The sequence below is a fragment of the Nuphar pumila genome, chromosome 13, assembly GCF_984573655.1.
Source record: "Nuphar pumila chromosome 13, dmNupPumi1.hap1.1, whole genome shotgun sequence".
NCBI lineage: Eukaryota > Viridiplantae > Streptophyta > Magnoliopsida > Nymphaeales > Nymphaeaceae > Nuphar > Nuphar pumila.
The window spans coordinates 98,816,867-98,843,054 of record NC_143261.1 but is presented as its reverse complement, the minus strand read 5'-3'; the positions used below and the strand labels follow the sequence as shown (position 1 = coordinate 98,843,054).

The following is a 26,188-nucleotide window of genomic DNA, read 5'->3' as shown; positions in this document are numbered from 1 at the left end:
GTACATCGAACGTGAATATACTATGACTTTAGTTATAAATTCTCTTATAGATGAATTTTATGCTCGGGTAACCGTCGGGGTCCATTTTAGTTGGTACTTTTGTATTTTGATTTATTTTGTCATAAATAAAATTTATACATTGTTGTGAACTTCAAACTATCGCACCAGTGTTATATATTGCCATTAGATAATGTTTAAGAACTTTCCGTTGAGGTTGAGAAAGACTGCAGGAGATGCTTTGATTTGTCCATATGAAATGGATTTTTATTAATAATTGTAGCCATTTTTTATTTTATCTCAAAAAATTTTTTTTTGGGGCGCTGCCCCCAAAACCACAAACTATCACACAATTTTTTTTCCTACACCCATGTTTGCCCCCTACGCCCCTGCTGACAGCTCCTACCAACCATGCCGATCAGCTCCTGTTTGTCTCATTGGCTGACTTTCAGTTGGTAAAATCCTTGAATTCTCAGTTGCCCGCTGGGAAACACACCGAGCTTCAACCTTGTGTCTATAGAGGTCCAGTCAACTTTGGTGATATTCACAACTCATCCTTACCAGATGAGTGTAGCTCATATTTGTGACATTCATTCAGACTTGAGACTCAGCTTATTACGTACGATAACATCATAAAATAGTTTTTTCTTTTTGCAAAGGCAAGTTGGGGGTAGGGATGGCAGTGGACCGGGGGAAAGCGGGGCCCCGCCTCGCCCCGTTTGGACCGGGGATGAAGGGTATGAAACGGGGATGGAGGCGGGGGTGGAGGATAAAATCCATCCCCGCCGCGGAGGCGGGGCGGGGGTGGAAACCTTGTCCCCCGCCCCGCCCCACTGCCATCCCTAAGTTGGGGTTAGGCAGACCCCCACTAGTCATACAAAGATACCGTTGGGATCTTAACATGCAACTTCCCAACCAATACATTAATTGCTTATACTGATTTATAGGTGATTCATTGGTATCGCAAGAACAGAAAGTGTTTTTGTCGTTAATTGAAGCTAAGTATAATCGTGCCATGGCCGCACCAATGGATACTCGAGTCATTTACTAGCACTAAATTGGTGACAGGATAAGCAAATGAGCTGAAAGAATTGCGAATGAAGTGTTCAAGCTGGGCTTGTTTTTGTGGCAAATTGAGTATAGCTCACGAAAAAAAGAAAAAAAATAAGAACTTTAAGCTGAAAATAATAAGAGTTGAACTCTAAACGTATTGAGTCAAGCTTAAGCTGACTCATTTACAGGAAAAATACACGTCACTACAAGGCTGGAAGCAAAAAGGTTTGAATTCTACACCATATTACCTGCAAGGCTAAAACATTGGTTATTTATATCATGTTGTTCTTCGGTTTCTGACATGAAACATACTTCAAATAGCCTACAAGTGCTCCGCTCATCTGGTAGGGGGTGACTTGTGAACGTCACCAAGTGACAGGATGTCACAAGCTTTAAACCAACAGGTGGCATCTCTTGCCGCAAGATCGAAACTGGGTGTACTACTTGTGGGCAGGTAGATCTCAAGGGTTTTTCCTTGGACTATTCAAAAAAACAATTCTTCCAATATATTTACTAAGTTTGTACGAGCGGAACACCAGCTATTAATGTTCAGTCAAGCCAAAATCTGAAAGTAATAGGAATTAAACTCTAGGCAATATTGAGGAGTCAAGCTCAAGTTTGATAGTTTATAGAAAAAAAATACATCATTCAAAATCTGGAAGCAGTAACATTTGAACTTTAAACCTATTGCTGTAAGCCAAATACTTTGTCCCTTAATTTTATACTTGATAGAAAATATAATACTACTCAACAAGCTACGAATTGAACACCCATTTGTTCATTTCATGGTGAGCTTGCCAAGAATTGTACGAGTTGAGCACGAGTCAAACCGTGATTCTCAACCTTACTAAAAGTTTCACAACTACAAATTAAAAAAAAAAATTACATAATGACAACAAAATCATGACAGAAGAATGCAGAAGAGCTCATAGATTAGATGAAGACTTTTTTGCAATCTACCCTGAAAGGAATATAGATCGTTTGGCGGACTCACTCGGTGGGTGCAGAATCGGCAAAAAAATAAAAAATAAAAAATACAACGAAAACCCAAAAGATATCGAAAGAAGAGAAGCAACAGCCTGCCCAGTGATTGCGGGGTGCAAACCGTACCGTAACGGGTCTCTCTCTCTCTCTCTCTCTCTCTCTCGGAATGCTGGGGAATGGGGAGACGTCTTCATGAACGGTTGTGAAGTGCATCGTCGTATCTCCCGTGTATAAACGCCCTCTGCCTCTGGCGATGCACCCAAGATTTTAGATTTTCGGCGCATAAATCACTTCAGAATTCAAGCGTTGCCCCATCTGGTACAGAACAAGCAGCACCCAGAAACCCCCACCCTCCCCATCTCCCTCTTGTTGCGTTTTTCATTTTGTATTGGTTTTTATTTATCCAAGTTGGAATGGCGAGCGCCTCTCGTCTGTTATCCCCTTCTTCATTGGGTATTTCTGAATCTGGGATTTGTTTGGGGAGGAAGAAGAGTGTGCTTCGTGAGTTCAGATGCAGCGCAATCGAGGAGGGGCCGCCATACAGAGCCGGACCTGTCAAGAGGCCAATGAGACTTGGGCCTGAGGGCCCTGAGCAAAAAAAATTTAGGGGCCCATTTTTAATAGGGATTTCATTTTCGATAAAGACTCCAAAAAAATTGGAGGCGCTGCCTTCGAACTCCTATGAATAGGGTGCCCAAAAAATTTCGAGGCCCTGCCCCCAAACTCTTACTATTAATAAGGGACCCATTTTTTCCCTCCGCCTCAGGCCCCATAAAACACAGGTACAGCCCTGCCGCCATAGGATCGTCTTCTTCGTTGAAGCCTCGATTCTCAAGGTCATTCTGTTTTTCCTTTTTCCTTCTTTTTCGTGACTTGTAGTTTTGGTTTTTATGTGATGGGTGCGGTTGGTATCTGTGGAAGCATTCACTCAAGTTGGTTATGGTTGTGGTTTTTGTTATTTAGTACTTATGGGATAAAAAAAAATTGCCCTTCTCTTCGCGTTTTGAATGATAAAGGACTGCACTGTTTCAAGAGAAATGAGATCTGTGTTGTTTTAGTTTGATCCAGAATTTAGTTTCGAGCCTGCTGTGCTATCGATTTTCCCGGCGTGTTTATCATTTGGTAACCCGCGTGCTTGTCTATTTTGGATCATTTTTTGTCATCATGGTCTTGTTGCCTTTTCAATTAGGGAAACCATCGTTTTAAACCCAGATTTTGCGCGTGCCTACTTGTGCTTCTTCATGGAAGCAGAGGTGCAGTTTTCTAAATGGGCTTCAATGAAAGTAGTTATAAAAGTCTTTGGACGAATATCTACACTTTCTGGTGAATGAAGGTGACAATATGCTGGTTACATAAGTACGCCCATTAATTGTTCAAATTTTGTATGTATTATCCTTTACCTACTAATAAGCATAAGTATTTGCATTCTAATTGTAGGCGTGAATTTCTCTATGGCTTCATAATTGTAAATGGACGAAAGTCCTTTCTCATGGAATATGGGCTTTGCTATGGTTATGATCAGCGAATTCATGATCAAAAGGCATAATTAGCTTTGTTTTGAAATGGGGAGTGAAGTTTAACATCTTTGAGTTTATGTTTAGAAATTGTGGTGGAAGTTATTGTTCTTGGGCCATTCAAATTATTTTATATCTCCCTGACGTGGGCTTAATCCGTCTCTTTGTTGCCTAGGTGCTGTAAATCGCAACCCTTTGTGAAATTTTGATGAATTTGTTTTGGTTGTTCTTCTCTGGTGTCAGAATCTTTTAATCTATTTTATATTGTTGACATGAGAGTCGCACAAATCAATGCTAGTCAAGAATTTCAAGCAGTTCAAATATTTAAGATTAATTGCTACTTTAAGTGTGATCATTATCTGGTTTGGTCAACTTATTTTACTTAACTGTCAGTAGAGATGCAGTTACTTGACCTCTTATTAGAAGATAATGAGCTTTAGAAACAAAGTGTGAGATGATTTCATGTAGCCGTCATGAGTTTCAGAAGGTATCAAGAATGTACGGAGAGGTTTTCATGATCTGTCCACCTTTGTGTGCCTATGTAGAACCTCTTCCCGTTCCCAACTAAATTGAACTTACTATCCTCTTAACAAATACAAGTGTTCACCTATGTATGCATGTAAATATAGATGCATATGGATACATATGTACTACACAGTCACCATTGTTCATGCATGTGAATTGGTAAGACCATCTTTAGTATTTTTTAAAAGTTTTTTTTACTATTAAACTTTATGCTTCAAATGCTTCAAGGCTTATAGTTATATGCCTTACTACACCTTTAAAAACTTTTGTCTTGAGTGAGATTCATGAATACTCTGCATGTAATTTTTTGAGTTGCATCTTATGGTATCACTTTCTTCTTGATTGGAAAAGTATTTATTGTATGTGAATACTTAAAGTGATATTCATTCCCATCATGTAAAGGAAAGGATGGACTTGTTTGTTGTGCAAATATGATGAATGTTTTGTTAACTAGTTTTAGCTTGAAAATTTTGTGTCTGTTGTCACAATAAACATTTGTGATCTCAAATGCTTATTTCTGCTTACTTATTTTATAAAATGTAAATGCAGAGTTGTTGGCAAGGGTTCCAACTTCCAAACTGGTTGGCTGTGGTTCAGCTGTGCCAAAACTTAGCATTTCAAATGATGATCTTGCAGGAATTGTTGAAACTTCAGATGAATGGATATCTGTTAGTACAGGAATTCACAATCGAAGGATCCTTTCAGGTAACTTTTTCTTGGTGTGATAATTGTGTCGTTTCAACTGTTTCACATTTAACAATGACTCATAATATCTAATTTTCAAGTTAGCCGACTGACTTGATATATGGTATTTCTAAAGGACAATTTTGATGCTAACCTAGTCTTATTTGTAGAATTTGAGGGTAGAAATGCTTAATAAATGTAAACTTTGCAGGGGATGAAACAGTGACAAGCTTGGCAACTGAGGTGGCCAGAAGAGCTCTTGACATTGCCCAGGTTGAAGCAGTGGATGTTGATTTGGTCTTGCTGTGCACATCTTCTCCTGATGATCTTTTTGGAACTGGACCTCAGGTATTATTCTCAAAGTTATTATGTTACCTGAACGTTGTTGCTGAGCTGTTATCAACTTTTTAAGTCTAAAAATAAAACAACCCCTGAACTTCTTGTGGTACTATGTAATCAAAGATCGAACAGTTTACAAGAACACCAATAGAAAACACAAGTAAAAAATACAGGTAATATATCAACTTATAACACATTGCAAGTTCGATAACTGCGGGCACAGAAAAAGTTATGAGTTGTGGAGTCTGATTCAGAGTTTTTGCCCTTACAGTAAGGGGGGTCCGGGGGCTCCCCCCCGACGTGGGTCCCGCTGCGCGTTCAGCGGGGGGGGGGGGGGTTAGGGGGGTAGCGCCCCCCAAAAGATTTTTTTTTGGGCTTATGTTTGGACCCGGTGTCTTATGGATAAGACCCAATTTGTTTAGGTTTAGGGCTGTCGCCCTTGCCTTGTATAAATTCTTTCTTTTCTCTCTCTCTTGTATCTGTCGAGAAAGAGTAATAAAGTTTTTTCCTCTGGGCGGCCGTGGTTTTTTACTCCCTCTCGGATTTGAGAGGAGGTTTTTTCACGTAAATCTGTGTGTTTTGTTTCCTTCAGTTGTTTCTTGCTCGCGGTTTTCGTAATAAAAAGAACAATAGCTAAATAGAAAACCAAAGGAGCAATCTTTTTTTAATTTTTAGATTAAATGCTGCCTTGATGAAAGTCTGAATTATTGAAGATTCGTCACTCAGCTGATCCTCTGTTTCACCCTCTTGGTCATCTCTTGTAAGACCACTTTCTGTGCCTTCCTAACACTATTTTTTATGTCTTCTATGGTTTGGACATTTTGTTTTGGCTAGATGCATCAAGATTTATGCATTTTGGGCATTTTTGTTGACATTTATCGTTGGAAATCAGTTGTTGATGTCAGCCTTGGTACCCAGTATGTGTCCAACTGCACTGTCAGGTTCTAGAAGTGTCTAGGTAAGCATAGTCCACAGCTGATGTGACTAGATATAGGAGGTTTACAGCATATGCGAAAACAATGATACTTTAAATCATGGTAACCTGTATCATTCAAGGTAATTTCTCGGCGAGGTTTTTTCTGGGAGATATTTTCATAAAGTGATTTTTCTCAGGAAAATCTCAAAATCTTTAAAAATTGAAAAACATAAATAATAGTAAGAAAGATAGGAAAATAATATATTTTCTTTTATTTTTCTTGCAAAAAATGTAAGGAAACAAGTTTTAAAAGTTTTTAAAATACAAAAGAAACCAAAAGATAGAACTGAACTTAAAATATATACAAATAAGATTTTTTTAAAAAAATATCACAAAAATATCATGATATTTTCGTTTTGGAAATATTTTGAAAATATCACGATATTTTGATATAATCGGCCTACCTGAATATGGCAATAATATCACAATGTTTTCAAAATATCGGTGACATTGCTTTAAATTAAAATCATTCTTTTCAATAATCTCATTTTTTTTTATGATTCAGACTTGTTTCTAGAATCTTGCTGTCCATAATATATTTACAAACCTGACTTTATTATGTGCATCCACAAGAAATATTATGTTGTTTAAGTCTCATCATCAAATGCAACCAAACCTCACATTTTGTGGAAATCTTGGGGAAAATTTAACCGGTCACCATGTGTAGTTGATGCGTGTGTGATCATTGCAAAATTTTTCCTCTTTGTGTTCCTTCTTTTTCATTCTCTTTGCCTTTCTAACTTCTATTTTCTTTTTGAAGGGGAAATAAAAGATAGAAAAAAAGAGAGAAAAGAAAAAGAAAGAAGAGAGAGAAACTCTTTTGCAAAGGTCTCACTTGACCTTAATTTAGAAAAGATTTTGAAAACTACTCGCCTTCGTTTTTTTTTTTTTTGAAAATTTGCTGGAAAATGGAGAGACGGGATTCGCTCGTCGGTACGAGGTTCGACCGTTCCTGGTGCCTTTACCAGAGGTAATCGAACCAAGGATCGAACTTATGCCTTTTGCTTTGCCTAAATATTGTCTAAGAATTTACTCTAAGTCTAAAATGCACAAAGAATCATGTTTGTGCAATGCAAATGCAAAGATGTATGCTTTTGAGAAGAATAATTTAGAATTTTTTAGGATATCCAAATGATTTTTGAAATAAATTTGAAGATACTTGAAAAAAATAGTTCAAAAGTTTGAAATTGGTTTGAAAAAGTTAGGTTTTTTAATTTAACTCAGAATTTGAACAATGGATCTGGAAGAAGAGGCTTTGAAATTTTAAGTCTAATAAATCTTGGATGAAGAGAAAAGGAGAGTTGGAGTTCGAAATTAGAATTTTGAAGTAAGAATGAAATTTCAAAGTCAAGATAAACTTTGAATTTGGATTGATTTTCAAGAATCGATTTTGAAAAGGGATCTTTGGTTTTGAGTTCTGAATTCAGAACCTGAAATAGGAGTTTTTGAGTTGGAAATTGAATTTAAACTTGGAAAAATAGATTTAAGGTGGTTTTGGAAAATAGAAATCGAAATTGGAATCTTGAAATCCAAATGAGATTTGAAAAATGGAATTGAGTTTGAAATTGGAAATCAAATTGGAAAATGGTATTGGATTTGAAAATCTGAATCCTAAATGGAATTGGATTTGAAATCTGGAATCCTAGATGGGGTTGGATCCGAAATCTGGAATCTAAGATGGAATTGGGTTTTAAATCTAGAATCCAATATGGAATTGGATTTGAAGTTTGGAGTCCTAGATGGAACTGGATCCGAAATCTGGAATCCTAGGTGAAATTGGATTCAAAGTCTGGAATCCAAGATGGAATTAAATCCGAAATCTGAAATCCTAAATGGAATTGGATTTGAAATCTGGATTTGGGAATGGATTTTTGAAAATGGAATTGGATTTTCAAAATCCAAATGGATTTTGAAAATAGAATTGGATTTTGGAAATCCAGATGGAACTTGGAATTGGATTTGAGAAATCCAAATGGAATTTGAAGATAGAATTGGATTTTGGAAATCCAGATGAAACCTGAAATTGGATCCGAGAGATCCTAGATCGATTTTTTTAAAATTGGAAAGAAGGATAGAGAATGAAACTTGATTTTCAAACTTGAATTTTGAAATCAGGAGATGAATATGAAAATTTCAAAGTTGAATTGAACTTTGAATTTTGATTTTGAATATTGAATCGAATTTGAAATTGAATCTTAATCCTGAAAATGAATTTGGAATTCCAAAATTGAATTGAACTCTGAAATTTAATTTGAGTTGGAATTGAATTTTTGAATTTAGAGATGAATTCGGAATTCCAAAGTTAAATTGAACTTTGAAATTAGAATATTGAATTTTTGAATTTTGAAGTAAAATAAAATTGAGAATAGGAAAGTGAATTTGAATTTATGAATAAGAATTGAAGATTAATTTGAGAAATGAAGAAGATATTTGAAGAATTGTCTCAAAATCACTTGATTTTTGAAGAAAATTTGAAATAATTTGAAAATATGATGTGATTCTGCCCTAAATGATGAATGAATTAAAGAATTTTTGAAAATTAGATGTTGAAAAACATATTTCATTATTTAGATGAATTGAAATAAGATTGAAGATATAATACATTTCTGGCTATGGTCATAAAATATATTATATAATAATCATATTTAAATTCAAATGAAGAATAAAACATATTTTGATGCCTTTATAGAGTTTAAAATGAAATTAACTCTCAATATATCCTGACTATGGCCATTGATATATATTTTGAGTTAATTTTAAGTTAAACTCTGATATGTTATTCCATAAAAGCTAAAAATCTTAAGCATTGTCCACATTTTGATTATGGTCATCAATGTGGATCATTTGCTTAGGATTAATCACTTCTTATGAGAATGGTGCGCGTGCCATTCATGTTTCACCATTTGTGGATTTTTTAAAATAAGATAAAAATGAGATGAAACACATGATTTCGAGATCTATATGCACATACATTCTATTCTAATACTGAAAATGTATAATTCTCATTATAATCTAGCTATTACATCATTGAATGAATTAAAATGATAGAATTCTAATCTAAGAAGGAATTTGATATATTACATATTTCCTGCAAAACAGAGTTAGCACAAAATAGAAAATTCATTAAAAACATACAGGTGACTATAGTTGTCCTAACGAATGATACCTATGCAAAGTACCCTACTTATGTTGAAATGAAAATGTATGCACTTAAACATAATGCCTATGCTAAATGGGAAATGTATATCCTGGGTGATATGCTAAAATATATATATATATATATATATATATATATATATATATATATATATATATATATCATAAGTGGTGTGTTCATGAAAGGAAAATTTGTATATGCCTTTCCTAAATGACAGGCTTATGTTAATGAAGAAGGGAAAGTATGGGTTTTAGAGTGTATTGGAAGTGGAGAAGAGGTGGAACAACACTATGCTGTGAAGGAATGTGGTGAAGTGAGGAAAGACTGTATAGCAAGCAAAGAAGGTGTCAGTGGGGTTACAGAGGAGATGCTGGAGGAAGTGCAATGCTCTTGGTAAGATGGAGGTAAATATGTAAATGTATAGAGGGGCTAGTATGATAGTGAAGGAGTAAGATCAGGTGGCAGCAATCATGATTGCAGACATGTCTGTAATGGAGCAGAGGTGGTTTGAAGATAGGCTGTGAATACAAGTATGAATTGCAAAGGGTGCCATTGTGGTGAACAGTGTCATTTGCAGGAAATGACAGGCAAATGACATATGCAGGTGTGATGATGAAGGCGTGAGTTTGAAAATTTGAAGAGGGTGATGGCGCGAAAGGATGGAGCTGTGAATGTTTGTGCAACAGTGGCAAGACATGATGCGAGTGAAGGGAGGTGGATATTGGCAGGTGGAAGTACACAGGTGGGCTGAATGGCACAGAGGAAGTGCTGGAATAATACACAAGTGAATGATGGTGTTGTGGAAAAGCATGATGGAATGTGCATACATACAGGAATTAGGACTTCCACTTGCTATATCGGGACTTGGTATACATATCAGACAGATTCAATAAGACTATAGGAGGGCGATTTTCTCAAAAGAGTGAAGCCAGATTTTCACACTCTAACCCAGGCTGTTCAATACACTACTAAAATAAACAGGGAATTGCTTAATGTCTCTATGACCTTCACGGTGAGTTGAGAGCTAGTACACTGTTGGTCTATGAGTTAGGAGTTAGGACTCACCTAGCAGAAGGGCCTTAAGCAACTCAATAATATTAGGTTGGCATTAAGCAACTCAATACTTGTAAATCCAGAATTTTCACTTCAGGGTGAAGAGCCTTCTTGCAGCAGTATGCGTATTAATATAGCTTAACACAGAGGGTGACATAGAAAATGCACAATATTCATACACCTTATCAACGTTGGATCTGGAGGAATTCCAGGCTTTACCAACTATCGTCCGATATCATATTCTTACTGCATGCATTCCCTAGCAGAACCTTTGGACCAGATCAAAACTTGTCCAGTGCCCAGCAGATTCATCACCGGGATAGTAATGAAGGCATTAGAACTCCTGGAAAGGTCAGGATAATGTACTCGGACTGCAAAAGATCCCCAGTTCGTATGACGAGAGAACATATGCTAAGAATCTATCAACACGATCACCATGATTATCATAGAAAAGAAAGAAAGAAGAAAAATAAACAAAATAAATAAATAAATAAATAAAATGTACGAATAAGCATTATATAGTGGCAAATGAAAAATCAGGAGATAGGAAAAGGGGAAGACTAGTTGCTATATTTTGGCCTAAAATTTACAGAGAAATCTATGGAATTACATTGCTGTAAACAAGATATGAACAAGGTCAACCAGAGAACAACTGCTAAACAGAGCATGCAATATATTAGCAAGTGTAATAAACCTATGAAATGAAACAAATATATCGCAGAAGAAAACGCAGGATGCCAATTAAGGGTATAGCACAAAAAGGAACTGTAAGTGCTGAGTTGAAAACACCATATACCGATCTCTCTCTCTCTCTCTCTCTCTATATATATATATATATATATATATATATATATATATATATATATATATATATATATATATATATATATAGGAGCAATGAGGGCCCAAGGGTGCCCCTGAGGCCATGCATTGATCTAGATTTTATGAAAGCATACGAGGACGAAGCAGAGGAATGAGGAACTGTGGGGGTGAACATATGATGCCAAACATGAAAGGTTGAATACTCAATAATTTTTTTTCTACGTACTGCAGAATCGGATGGCATTGACGTTATGCTAAGTCAATCCACTCCGACTGTAGTTTCAACAAAATCTGGTACAGTAACCCAGAGAAGTAACAAAACATATTGCTGGATATGAATGTATTAGTGAATGGTGGTAGTGAAGATAGGAATGACATGCGTAAGCCCATGGGTTGAATAGGCAGGACATCCCTAAACCATTTAGCTGATTATGATGAAGCATATGGTTGCTGCATGGGACAATCAAATGGGAAAAAGGATTCTAAATAACCAACAGGTGGTGATTCAGGAACCTTCCCAATAGCTCCCGGGGCAATTTCATGATGAATTGGGAGAGCTAAAAAAAAACGATGAATCGAGAATTGGCAACAATGGGTTGATAGAAAACAGATACATGATTGACACCAATCTGAAGCTAGGGAGCTTGCAGATTCGGTGTTTGATCAATCAATAACAGCGGGTGGTTATGCCATAAGAAAAATACATATGCACAAATGGTACTAGTTGGTGAATATGAGAAAGAAAGATCAAAATATGAAGAATTGACGCTTTGAATACATCGGTAATTAAACAACCATGCGATGCAATAAACGAGACGAATACAAGGATTATGAAATTAAAAGACAAGTTAAAGGAATGGGTGATGTTAACAGAAGATGTAGGGAAACGAAAGCAATTGGTGATTCCTGCAAGATGAATCCGACCTGATACAGGATCAGATCGGACATCATTGTAGAAGTCATTCCCAGATATAAAACGTATATGACAAAATAAGTTAGATGAAGGAAATGTTATGAACAGGAGAGAATAATATATCATCGAGCACTATTAAAACGAGAAAGTAAATGCAAATTAGATAACCAGATTAAAATTAAAAGGAAAAGAAACATAGAAACAAAAGATAATGTCAGAATCATAAGATTACTGTTGCTGTTACACAGTGATGCATTGAGGTTGCTATATGCAACCCAACGTCATCCATGGTGTATTAATGGAGGCCGAAATTGAAGAGTAAGATGAAAAACCAGAGAAAAACTGAAGAGGAAGAAGACGTATTCACCGTACTTCTGTGGGGGTCCTGAAGGAGAGAGGCGAGATTTCTTCAGCAGCTCTTGAGGGAAAACGCCAAAGGGAGGTGAAAGAGGAAGAGGGTGATCCGAAGAAGAAATGCGATGGTGGTGGGGTGAAATGCGGTGGGAATTTGACCCCCTGAAGGTCGGTTTTTATAAGCCGAGACCATTGGAAATTTTTTCCAACGGGTCCCTCTTTCTTTGGATAATTTTCAAGGCGATGGCTCTTCTTTTACAAGATTTTTCAAAAAGAGGGTTGTAAGCTATTTTCTAAAAATCCTTTTCTTTTTTTTTTATATTTTTAAAAGAGAGAAAAAAAAAACATGAGGACAACACAAAGAATTAAAAACAGGGGATCTAAAATGAGGTTTTTGAAAGCTTTTTATAAGATATTTGCTTTGAAATTGTAAGTTTTTTTGAAATAGGGTTTTTCATAAAATACATTATTTATTTCAGAAAATGACCCCCGAAATGGATTTAGATCCAAGATTTTGAGAAAATATGGATTTTGGATCTCGAATTGAGATTGGATCCAGATAAAACATCCGATAAGATTCAAAGAATTGATTTTTTTTTATTTTTTGAATAATAAGAGATTCAGGATCAGAATTGGATCCAGATATCCAATCTGGATCCGAGATTGGGTCAGAAATAAAAATTGAATCTGGATTCCAGTGAATCCGAGAAATAAAAGGATTTTGATTAGAAGTCTACCTAATTATTCAGAAGATGTGAGGTCAGGGGCAAAATTTTTTTTTTGGATTTTTTGGAAAATTTGGGGTGTTCACAGCGTATTTGGCACATACCCACCTCATAAAATTAGTTTAAACCTTGTTTCGTAGAAGGCAGAAGAAAAAACGAGGAGGAAAAAACAACGGAAAATGTGAAAAAAATTACATACATAGGATATAAAAAGCTGATGTTACAATATAGGACAAGATGTGCACGGTTAAGTAAATTCAGGGAAGAGCAGTAGGGAGATGTCAGAACAGAATTATAGAATATTTTGAAAAAAACAGAGAAAAAGGTGGAGCTACCCTAATTATACACATGCACACACAACACATGAACACATTGTAATAAAATAGAATTTCAAACGGAACTCCAAAATCAAGCTCACAATCTGCATCACAATGTGTCCTCTGCTTCTTACATCTCCAAGAAATCAATGATTCTCCTAAAAACACACAAATCCCAATAATTGAGTGTTGATCATTTGGATCACCTCTCCAATCTGCATCAGTATAAGCAGTTAGTTCTAATGGAGAAGAAGCAGACAAAAAAAATTCTCTACAAATAGAGGTTTTAAGATATCTAATAATTCGTAATATTGGTCCCATATGAACAGTGGTGGGTGCATGCTGAAATTAACTTGCTGTGTAGACAACACGTGCAATGTCAGGTCGGGTGATGGAAAGGTAAGTCAATGCCTCAACAAGCTGTCTATAAGGTGTTGGGTTTTCAAGCGGTTATCCATCATCCATCTTCATTTTAGTATTTACGACCTTAAGAGTATCAACATGTTTTTTATTTGTGATTCCGGACCTATTAATAATATCAAGAGCAAATTTCAATTGAGTTAGTAAATAACCTCTAGGAGAGTAGGCCTCTTCAATTCCAAGAATTTTTTTTAAGAAACCCAAGATACTCATTTCAAAGTTGGTTTTGAGAAATCTTTTGATGTTGTCAACTCCCTATTTATCACTTCTTGTAATGATCATGTCGTCCACATAAAGTAGAAGGTTAATAATTCCAGCATTAGATTTCTTAATAAACAATGCAGTGTCAATAAGATAAAATTGAAAGTCAAAAGTAAGCATAACTGGACTAAATTTGTCATACCAAGCCTTTGGGGCTTGTTTAAGTCCATACAAAGCCTTATGTAAACGAAGAACTTTTCCTTGAGGAATCCTAATACCAGGTGATGGTTCCATGTAGACTTCTTCAGCTAGACTACCATTAAGAAACACATTTTTGACATCCATCTGAAAGACATGTCATTTATTTATAAAGGCAACAACACAAAGGTTTCGTCATAGTCTATTCCATATTCTTGAGAATAACCTTTAGCCACTAGACGAGTCTTAAATCGTTTAAAAGTGCCATCACTCTTGGTTTTGACTTTGTATACCCAACGACATCCTATAGGTTTCTTCCCTGGTGGAATATCTTGAATAGTCTGCGTGTTTACCTTTTCTAAGGCGCTTAACTCTGCTGTCATGGATTCAACCCATTCGGAATGTTCTTTTGCAATATCATAGTTAGAAGGTCCTATGTAGGAATGTAATAGGGCAATATATGCTTGGTACTTTGGCGAAAAGGACTAGGATTCAAATTTTCCAGTTACTTTTGATACTCTAGATGATCTTCTAGTTTCCATATGATCTTGTGCTTTAGTATATTTTTCTAGAGCACAAGGTTGCTCTAGGTTACCCCGTCTGAAATATGGAATGCATTCTAGGTGAGGTGATTCAGTACTTATCGTATTTTGATCTTCTTGATGAATTTCTTCCTCATTAATCTCCGGTACTAAGTCCAGTAAAAACGAATATTCATTATCTTCTGTAGGGTTTTTAATTTCAAAAAAACTTTCATTTTCTAAGAAGGATACATTTTGTGACACATAGTTTTCTAGTTTTAAGATCAAGGCATCTATAACCTTTTTTTATTGCTTGCATAACCAAGAAACACACATGGAATAGCATGAGGTGAGAGTTTGTCATTTTTGTTGAAAAAAAACAAAACATTTACAACCAAATACCCTTAGCCTTGAATAATCTGGGATTTGTTTGAAGAGTTTTTTAATAGGTGAAATGTTGCTTAACAAAGATGATGTCATTATATTAATGAGATATACTGCAGTTAGGGTGGCTTCGGTCCAAAAAAAATTTGGTACTAGATGAGTAATGAGTAGGGTTGTCGTTGTTTCTATGATATGCCTATGTTTCCTTTCTGCTAGACCATTTTGTTGTGGGGTATATGGGCATGAATTTTTATGTGAAATACCATGTAAATTTAAGTAATCGTTAAATTCTTTTGACAAAAACTCTCTCCCTGAATCAGTGTGAAAGATAGAGATATCATTCTTAAATTGATTCTTAACTAGTTTATGAAATATTTGAAAATGAAAAAATACTTCGGATTTATTTTTGAGAAAGTAAATCCAAGTATGCCTTGTAAAATCATCTATAAAAATGACATAATACGAAAAACCTCCTTCAGACATGATTGGTGCAGGACTCCATACATTTGAATGCACTAACTCAAAAGGCCGAGATGAAACAAAATTTCTTCCTTGAAACGGTAATCTCTTCATTTTTTCCAAAATACATTCTTCACACTTAAATGTTTCAGATTTACAAAAGTTTTTCATATTTGGAAACAGATGAAGCTTGGATATGCTAGAATAACCAAGTCTCCTGTGCCATATATTTAAGTTCCTTTTCTGAATATTACAACAAAATGTATTCTTGAGAATTTCCAAAAAATCCATCTAGTATAAGCCTCCTTCTCTATGGTCTTTCCCTATCAGGTTCCCTGACTGGTGATCCTGCACTCGACAACCACGAGAGGAGAAGGAAACGTTATATCCATAGTTTGATAGTTGAGAAACAGACAAGAGATTGAGATTTAATTTGTGAATATATCTAATTTGTGGAATATGACATCCTTTTAGGTTTTGAGAAACTTTTTCAAAAAATTTTATTGCTTCGATTTCTAGTGATGTTCCATCGACAGTAAAAATATTGGATCCATTTGAGTTATGACATTCGGATAATATTTCAACATTTGGAGTCATGTGAAAAGATGTACTTGAGTTAAGAAGCCATAGAGTTTTACCTGGATCGGAGGTACTCACGGAAGAGACTCTAGTTCCTGTAGATGAAGATGCTTCTTTGAGTAGAGTTCCAAGTGCTTCTACCAATTGAGCGAGAGACAAACTTCCAATGGAAGTTTCGCTAGATTCTTGTGGTGGTCCGACGGAGGCAACTTTTTTTCCATAAGGCCTCTTTAATTTTGGAGAGTGAGTTTTCACATGTCCAAGTTCATGGCAATAGTAGCAAATGATTTTCTTTTTCTCAAAATCATCATTTCCTCTTTCATAGTTAGGAAGTTTGTAAGTCCTGACGAAGTTTTCAGGTTTTGAGACGGCTAGAACTGAGTCATCATCACTTTTAGCAATTCTACTTTTTAGTCTATTCTCTTCCTTACTCAATTCCTCTATTGTGTCTTCTATTGATGGGACTTTTCTACGATGGAGAAGAATAGACTTAGTGAATTCAAATTCCGATCTTAATCCACTAATAAAATGAAAGAAATGCTCTGTATTGATTTGGTTTTGGCGGAGTTCAATATCTTGTGGACAATGCCACTTTGGTTCAAGAAGAACTAATTCTTCCCACAATTTCGACAAGCTATTATAATATTCCCTAATGATCTTGTCTCCTTGAACCATATTTCTTACTTTAATTTGAAGATTGCGTGCAATATCCTTAAGAGAATACATTCTCTTAAGATAGTCTCATGCTTCATTTGCGTGCTCAAATTTTGCTAAACTTAAACATTTCTTTATATCAACACTTGAAATAAGTCAATACATGATCTTGGCATGTACCATACGCCATTCTTTCCACTTTTTCTCGTAAGTAGATATGGTCTTAACTCTTTCTACCTCCGTGAGAGGTATTTTCATTTTCCCCTCATCCTTTGTAAGAATTGAGTAGGTTTCTCATCGGTTCTATCTACTAATCCCCATAAATCTATGTCACATGGACTCTTCAACTAGGTGTCGCACCCGCACCTGATGCGGTCAACCTAACCCTAGGTGCAGTCAATGCACGCAGGATCATTTATGTCTAACTTTTGGACTTTATATATATAATTTTTTATATTTTTGCCGAACCCCCACACCCTTTTTGAAAGTGCCTCACATCCGCACCCGCACCCGCACTCATGTGACATAGCCACAAACCCTTCCCCCATATAAGATGCTTCATGATTGAAGCCCATGTGACATAGTTGGAATCATTTATTTTGATGGGCTTAATGATGACGTTATCATTGTCTTTCATTTTACAATATTTGGGAAAAGAGGTAAGAGAAGAAAGAGAAAAGATAAATAGAAGGATACTCTACCATAAATGGTGAGTACAAATATTTCTTCAAGCTTTTTATGCCTCCACACGATCACCATTTTAAGGAAGGTTACTTTCTTGCAAGAAACTCGTGTGGCACGTTTCTCAATGCACCAAAAAAACTTGCTTCAACCTCGCTCTGATACCATGTAATAAAATAGAACTTTAAACGAAACTCCAAAAACAAGCTCACAAAAGATCTCTTTCAATGAACACAAAGGTTCTTTCAATACACTTACAAGAACCAAAAATACTCAAGAGAGTATATAGTATATACACCAAGAAAGAAAAAGAAAATATCTCATTCAAGTGAGAAAAACCCATACCAAAAGTAAATACAAAGACATGGGGTATTGCCTTATATTTATACAAGTAATAAGGGAGCTAGAGAGAGCCGTTGGACTCCCAATGACTCTTTCTTTAAACTTTGCTTTTTGACTTAGTAAAAAAGCATAAGTTTAAAAGGGTTCAATTTGCTTTTGCTTTTTGACTTGGTCAAAAACCATAAGCTTAAAACAGTCCAAAGAATTAAAATTAACCTATTAACTAGCTATCCTATTATAACTAACCTGAAAAAAACAAAAGATTACATATGAGTTTGTCTATTAGATTACAACTTTTAACACGCATAATATTTTGTTTTCGGATCTCTGTAACCGGGACACTCCAAAATGGTCAGCGTACCCGTGTTGAAATGCATCGACATGAGGGCGGGTACTGGATGCAGTGTGGGTACGCCATGGGTCGGGTCCTGCACTGCTCCGAGTCAGGTCCAACCCTGACCCGAGCCATTTTTTATGTCAATGAAAGGCAAGGAGGAAGAAGAAAAAAAAAAGATGAGAAGGAAGAAGAAAGAAAAAGAGAAAGAGGAGAAGGAAGAAGACAAAAGAGGAAGAGGATGAGAAGGAAGAAGAAAGAAAAAGAGAGAGAGAGGAGGAGAAGGAAGAAGACAAAAGAGGAAGAGGATGAGAAGGAAGAAGAAGACAAAAGAGAGAGGAAGATGAGGAGAAGAAACAAGAAGACGAAAGAGGAGGAGGAGGAAGAAGAAGAAGAAAAAGAAAAGGAGGAGAAGGAAGAAGAAAAAAAAAGAAAGAGGAGAAGGAAGAAGACAAAAGAGGAAGAGGAGGAAGAAAAAGAAGTAGAAGAGGAGAGAGGGAGAGAGAGCATACCAGAACCTTCTTCTAATGTGCCCGAGAGAGAGGCGGTGGCTAACCATATCCGTTGTTCCCGTATCCTCATTTTTTTAAATTGCCATGTCGTATCCTCCGTACCCGTACCCCGGTGACATGGTTGAGGATGAATCTATTTCTGCCTCTTAAGTGCCATGCCGTATTTGATGCAAAGCTACGGTGGACTCGGTACACACCGATCCACGATCCAAGATCCAAACGCACGCGGAAGCTGAAATGATATAGAGTCCAGACAGAACTCTGGAAAACTAGTTTTCGGGATCTGTGCGCTCTGTTTCGACAGAAGAGATCCAAATGAAAGTTGTGCGTGATTCGCACAGCTTTCCAACGAATTCAAAAATACTAAATTCGGAGCAAGAACGACCGCTCCACGGACTCGACACCGAAACTGCTAAACTAGTCTAACACAGGTTATCAAAATTCAGGGGTAGACTGTTTGAAGGGAGTTTTGACCCGTCAAACGTTGGAGTTTGGACAAACTCACAACTGACAAAATGAAGGTTAAATCCAGACCTTTCCAGAACACTAAAGATCTCAATTTTTGGAATTTTTTACAGTCCTCTACGAATTTTTGAATTTCGGAATGGTATGAGTTATTGTTTCAGAAAATAAAATTCAAAGATTCGACAGTAGCAGCAAAGATCAATATTTTTTAAACAACTAAGCAATGATTCAATCAAAACCATAAACATGAAAGTTGTAGGTCTAGATTATAGCTTTCTACAGAATCAAAGAAATCGAAATTCCATTCAGAGAATCTCCAGATATTCAGAAAATACCGAACACTATTTCAAAAGTTCTGTAACAGAAATGCAATAATGGACTTCTGTCAGTCCGACACCTTGACAGACAATTTTCTAGATCCAAATGGACGAATCTCAGAAAAGTCTCAACTACAAAGTTGTAGGAAATCTTCGTAGCTTTCCAGGAAGCTAAAGAACACGAAAATCCTCTCAATATTGAGTCCGATACGGATGTTTTATCAGGTACTTCTCTGTTATCTCGTAACAGCGATTTGGTCCTTTTGAAAGAACCCGAGTTCATTCACACACATCAACAACCCGAAATAGCTTAAGATCAAATGAGACAAGTTTTAATATGAAAAAAATACTTCTAGCATGCCTTCACAACTCTTTCATGGTCTAATACAATTTAGCAATATCAAATCATGAACAATCGCAACAAATGCGAATAAAAGTAGCTAAAGAAATAGAACGAAGAACCGATAGAGATATCCGGGCTGAAATCGATAATGTCCGTCGTTGGAAAGCAACCGACGCCACAAGAGAGATACGAACAGTAGGGATGGATGAGCAACCACCACGAACAAACTTAGAACAACCACCACGAATAAAACATCTTCACAAGAGCACCTTCCACACAAAAATGAAGTTCGGCTTTTCTTTCACACCAAGATAGCTTTCTTTTTAGCACCAACCTCACCAAAAACTTGATTTTTCTCACTCTAGAACCAGCCACACTACCAATTTCGAAATTGAACAAGACCCCTCACCCTTTGGACTACCTCCCTAGTTAAGGGCTTAGGTTGCTTGGGAAGAGCCACAATAAAGAGACCTTGGCCTTCCCAAGCTTTGCACCAAAAACGAGTGTGCAAGCCTAGATTTTGTCAAATGCTAATAACTCCACCAACAGTCCATTTTTGACTTTGGGCTGGTCAACATGAATTCAAATGAGGTCCAAGATGGACCACACTAAATTGGTGCCACCTAGGACCCCCCTCATAAAGACGGATCAAGATCCGGATCCAAATAGGCTGTGAATTGGATCCTGCACCAACACCAAGAGAGAAGCGAATTTGCGAAAAAATAAAAACTACCCTTGGACCCCATACACCCTCTAGTACCACAAAAAGATCCTACAGGGTACCAGAACTATCCGGATCCGTAGAATCCGGCTCCTAAAAAAAAATAAAAAAAATTACATGAAATAACTATTGATAAAGTAAAATCCAAAAATATGATTCCGTAATGGAATCAAAGCAATAAAAGGATCACGATGAGCATCAACTAACTGGGAGATCCAGTAGGACCACGAATGTCCTGCAAGCGTGTGGATCGCCTTGGGTAGCGATGTCCGAAACGGGTCTGGATATTTGGATTGGGATCCAAATCCGCTTCCAAATCCGCTTCTGTCTCTAGATGCTCTGCATCAGTATTTCTGTGTAATAATCCTAGTGATAAGTGAAACGGTTGGTGCTTGATTCATCCTTTTCTATTTCTTTTTTTGATCTTATTGAAAAAACACATTTATCATTTGCTAATCAAATATTGATTAAATCGTCTCACAATGGGAGGATGAATAATTGAAAAGGAAAGACTCGAACTGTTGTACTGACTGCAGGTCCAAAGGAAACTTGGTTGTAAAAATGCACTTGCCTTTGACATAACGGCTGCATGCAGTGGGTTTGTGTTAGGCTATGTCACATGGGTGCGGGTACGGGTGCAGCGCAATTTCAAAAATTTTGGACACGGGGACTCGGCTATATATATATATATATATATATATATATATATATAAAATAAGACTCGGTCAAAGTTGTGCCCATTAGGGGAGACGGCTATATATATTTAAAAAAATATATAAAAATTTGATTTTTTTTTTAGTTTTTTGCTCTAAAAAATGGACAAAAATAGACTCGATCAAAGTTGACCGAGTCCAAAATGTGGATGGACTCGGCCCCGGTGCGTTGACCGAGTCCGACATTTGGTTGACCGTGTCCGAAGCCACACTCGTGTCAGGGTGTGTCAACGCGGGTGCGTCGACCCCCTAGCCGAGTCCGTGTGACATAGGTGTTAGGTCTTGTCAGAGCAACCTGTTATGTTAAAGGTAGTTTGTGTACTAGACAAATACCTTTTATTTCTCATGCTTTGATTATTTTTCATAATTCTTTGTAAGAATAATAATGTTTTGCTCCACCTAACAGGAGGTGGTTTTCAGAATGTTTTGGTGATTGGGGCAGATGCGCTTTCTAGCTAAGTGGATTGGAGTGATAGGGGTACCTGTATTCTTTTTGGTGATGCTGCTGGTGCTTTATTAATGCAGGTATGATTCTGTCTCCTTATGCTTTTAGTTGGAAAGGAGATAGGCTCCTCTATACAAGTCAGAGTGGTGAGTTCCCATTGGTTCGTGGGTCCTTTTGGGTTTCTGGGCTTAGAAACATACAGTCCTTTCTGAGAGCATGCTTTGTCACAGAGATAACCCTTGTTAAAGCTCTTTCTTAACACACACACACACTCATAGTCCTTGCCAAATAGGAAGATGACATTTTTAGTAATCAATGTCATAGCAGGGAAACAAATTGGGAGAATTGTAAGGGTGGTTCCAGTATGTACTGCAATCCATCTGTTATAGGAGAAATGTCATTTCTTACAAGAGAAGATTGCTCAACAAAATTTATCAATACAATCTTATACAAGTCTGGATCAACTCATCTGATTTTGGCATGAACTAGATCAGTTGAATTGGCACATGTATATGAAAATGGGTCTGTTTAGGCCAATTTCCTGAATAACTTGAAATGTTCAAAACTGGCTGGTCTTAGATGATTCATCAACCATTGTGTTCTTTATAAGTAGTTTGCTTTACTTGGATACTATGGTGAATCTTTGGGCCAGTCGCCAGAAAAGTATTATGGGATTGTCATAACCGTGAGTTTCCTGTTGTGGACCCTAACAGATCATGTAGTCCTCCTCACCTTCTAATAATGAGAAATTTGATAGCAATGACATCAGTCTCTCCCACTGGTGAAAAGCTTGCTATGTAGGATCCCTTCTAAGCACTATATCCCAACCCGTCCTATCCATCTGATCTGACCCAATCCCATGTCCAAACAGATTTATACTTGCCTCTAGCAAGCTGGTACAAAAATGGGAACCTCTCCCTGAGGCTTTGGCTCCCCAACCAATGGTCCTGCCAGAACAATGTTTTGTGATCTTTCTTAATGTTTATCAACCCCTGTAGAAAGAGATCGATTAGCTTGATCTGACTCTTCCAAATGCCCAATCCCCTCTTCCATTTACCATTATGGATACAATGTGATTTTGGTGCTGGTCCATAATCAGACCTTTGAAGTGTTTGATCTTTGGTTAGAACTGGTCTGGCACAAACTTTAGTGTGGTTTTCTCAAGTTCCATTTAGCAGCATATACCATAATGAACTACCATTTTCAGGCAAGCAAAGAAGACCAGGATGGCTTACTTGGATTTGATTTCCACACTTATGGTCATGGACAGAGGTACTCGATCTGTTTCCACTGCAGATCTTAACAAGTCGGTTTCTTCATAACATTTTCTTCTAAGCAGGCATTTACATTCCACCTGCAAGGATGATGGTGCAAACCAAAATGGTGCAGCATTTGTCCCGCCAAACCTGTCCTCCAACTTCTTTGCCATTCAAATGAATGGCAAAGAAGTTTTCCGCTTTGCTGTTCGTTGTGTTCCTGATGTGATCGAAGGTGCACTTCATGAAGCTGGCCTGTCAGCAGCTGACATTAACTGGTTATTGCTTCATCAGGTATTACATATCTATGCAGAGTGTTGATTTCTGATATGTCAAATAAATGCAATCTGAATTCAATGAAACATGTAAAAATGCATCAGGTATTACATATATACTCAGAGTGTTGATTTCTGATATGTCAAACAAATGCAATCTGAATTCAATGGAATATATAAACATTCAGGCAAACCAAAGGATAATTGATGCTGTAGCAACACGCCTGCAAATCCAGATGGAAAGGGTTATATCAAATTTGGCCAACTATGGGAACACCAGTGCAGCTTCCATCCCTTTGGCCTTGGATGAAGCAATTCGCACCGGGAAGGTGCAGAAAGGCGATATCATTGCTACTGCAGGGTTTGGAGCAGGACTGACATGGGGCTCTGCAATTGTAAAGTGGGGATGAGGTCCTAAATAATATCAAATATGTGAATCACCAGAATGTGAAAGCACATTGAAAATGTTTTTTTACACTCAAGGCATTTGGGTTATTGTATTCTCTCTCTCTATATCTATCTATCTATCTATCTATCTATCTATCTATCTATCTATCTATCTCTCTATCTCTCTCTATATGTGTGTGTGTGTGTGTGTGTGTGTGTGTGTGTGCGTGTGTGTGTAAGTTGGCATAAAATTCCTCACGTTTCTGAACATCGTATTCATTTCATTGAATTTGGGATCCTCATTAGGTTTATGTTCCTTGGCAATGGACTGCTCAAATGCCCAAACATTGTTCTTTTTATCAAAGCTGATGAGTTTAGAAATGAAGTGCATGGTGTAGTTTCTTCTCCTTTTGTGCCTATTGGAGAAATGGTATCCTTTCAGGTATGACTGGCTAAGGAATGAGGGTATTATTTGCTACCTATATTTCATTCAAGCTAGAGACTGACTAAGGAATGCCGAAGGAACTCGTTGCCCATCTTGACATGCTATCCTCTTCTGTATCGTTCGTTTCTGGTATCCCCTTCTGAACATCAGTGATGCTGTCATTACTCTTCATCAGGCAAATGCCATATGAGTCGCTTCTTTGCAGACTGTTCTTCAAAGGATGTGATTGTGCTTGCGGACACCATTGGAGCATTTGACAATCGTGCAAATTTGAGGCCTGACTGACTTGGATTCTGGGGAGTTTGGTTCATTGGAATTCTAATGTTTTGCTTCAATTCTTTTATATAAATTTTGGTTTTGAGAGGATTGCATAAGGTAGCTTCAGCCCCACCCACATCCAGGGAAGGTCGGTACAAGCGCCTTATCTTCAGAGCCCGTGTAGCTGGTTCTAAGATGTAAGAATCCTGGAACTGTAAAATTCTAGCATCTTAGAACGGTGCATATTTTGCTACACTTTTAGAAGCTTCTCAAAATTCACTATTTGGTTGTACATTATGAAAAAAATCGTCTGTTTTATTTATTAAAATATCAGCTCCTTCAACTAAGTTTCAGCAAATAATTAGCTCATTTATTGACCTAATATTGGGTTTTATCAGGCTCAAAACAAAATCAAAGTTATTCATTCAGATCTGATTAAGTCGATCCACGTTGCGAGTATGCACTAAACCCCTTGTTTTTTCTTTTTTGGAAATGGTGTAATAGTTTGTAGGTTCAAACTTAATGCAATATCAAACAATTTCAACAACTAACCCCTGCAATTTGCATTTTCTAACTGTGAAAGACATGTTTTGATCAGTGCCCACGAATGGCTCCGCTCACCTGGTAAGGGTGATTTATGATTGTCACCAAGCTGAAGGGATGTGATGAGGTCGAAACGCACGGGTGTGCATCCCTTGCTGTGAGGCCAGTGCTGAGCATTCTTTGGTGGGCAAGGGGGACCTTAGATCATTATACTAATAAACTCGTGAGCAAAGGTGGTTTTCCCCGAATATCCAAACAGGGAAAAAAAAAGCAGCTAGAAGTTTCTATTGGACATAAGATCAATGACCAACATAGAGCAGAGAAAATACAAGAATCGAAAACCCATAAAGTTAATCACTGACATTAAATGCATGATAATCACACTCACATCAAATGCATTCAAAATTAAATAATATATATTAGACAGATTTATACAGAAACACAATAGAAGCTGATGCATTCATATATATACAGGAAAATCATGGAACTGGAATAAAATGTTGTAAATTTAATCTCAAAATAGTATGAAATGTTTGAAATTTCAAAATAATTAACCTAGCCCGGACCAAACTTGTAAGCTTGAAAGCACTCTTTCCAAGTTCAATGTAGAGTGGGAGCAAGTGGGGAGTACGAGCTGCTCTGAGTCATGCACGTTCTCCACTTGAGGGAAACCATATGAAAAAGGTGGATTCTTGCAGTTGGTACAATTATTGATTTCAGCTCACATGTGCCCACATGCACCACTTCCATGGACGAGTACCAAACTAGTAACCTATCTAATTCCATCCAATCAAAGATTCAGCATGCAAACCCAAATCAATCCTGAGTTAGTTTCTCAAAGAAACCCTCAATCATCATCCATTTGCCACAATCTTGATTTTTTTTTTTGGATACAGCAAGCAAACCCAAATCAATGCTGAGTTAGTTTCTCAAGGAAAGCCTCAATCATCATTCTTTTACCACAATCTTGATTTTTTTTTTCGATTTATTACACGTAGAAACCTGAGCCCCAGTAGCAGGTAGATCTTAGATCGACCCTCCAGAGGGTAAAACTCCATGACTAGAACCCTTGGCTTATGCAGAAATCGAACCTTGACTGCCTGTCTGGCTGAAGAGCGTCTACTCCAACTACGATAACCTCTTTGGGGCGACAATCTTGATTCTTGACTGATAAAATTTTCACTACTTTCACAAAGCCAGCCACACTAATAGCCTCCTGTAAATAAAAAGAGAGTAGTGTACTTAGCAATAAATTGATATTTAAATGAAGTATGTCCACTCGATACAACTTTGACCAGCGAGTCCATCTTGCATATAAAAAC

At 37.0% G+C, this 26,188-nt stretch overlaps 1 protein-coding gene across 2 annotated transcripts; it reads left to right on the top strand.

Moving 5' to 3' along the window:
• Window positions 1-2,261: 2,261 nt before the first annotated feature.
• On the top strand, window positions 2,262-23,730 carry LOC149819406 (beta-ketoacyl-[acyl-carrier-protein] synthase III B, chloroplastic-like). 2 transcript variants are annotated; one of them, XM_089984989.1, is made up of 7 exons: window positions 2,262-2,870; window positions 4,710-4,778; window positions 4,969-5,105; window positions 21,664-21,782; window positions 22,910-22,974; window positions 23,042-23,252; window positions 23,422-23,730. In XM_089984989.1, exons 4-7 carry the CDS (start codon window positions 21,777-21,779, stop codon window positions 23,641-23,643), a joined length of 504 nt encoding a protein of 167 aa, XP_089841115.1. In that variant the 5' UTR covers window positions 2,262-2,870; window positions 4,710-4,778; window positions 4,969-5,105; window positions 21,664-21,776; the 3' UTR covers window positions 23,644-23,730. The 2 variants fall into 2 exon arrangements, with proteins under 2 accessions (XP_089841115.1, XP_089841116.1); XM_089984990.1 differs by having other exon boundaries at window positions 4,623-4,778.
• The last annotated feature ends 2,458 nt before the right edge of the window (window positions 23,731-26,188 follow it).

Excerpts from the sequence above, each read along its gene's own strand:
- LOC149819406 (XM_089984989.1), top strand. Across the intron at positions 22,975-23,041 it reads ACTTATGGTCATGGACAGAG|GCATTTACATTCCACCTGCA; the intron begins GTACTCGATCTG and ends TCTTCTAAGCAG. Across the intron at positions 23,253-23,421 it reads ACTGGTTATTGCTTCATCAG|GCAAACCAAAGGATAATTGA; the intron begins GTATTACATATC and ends ATAAACATTCAG.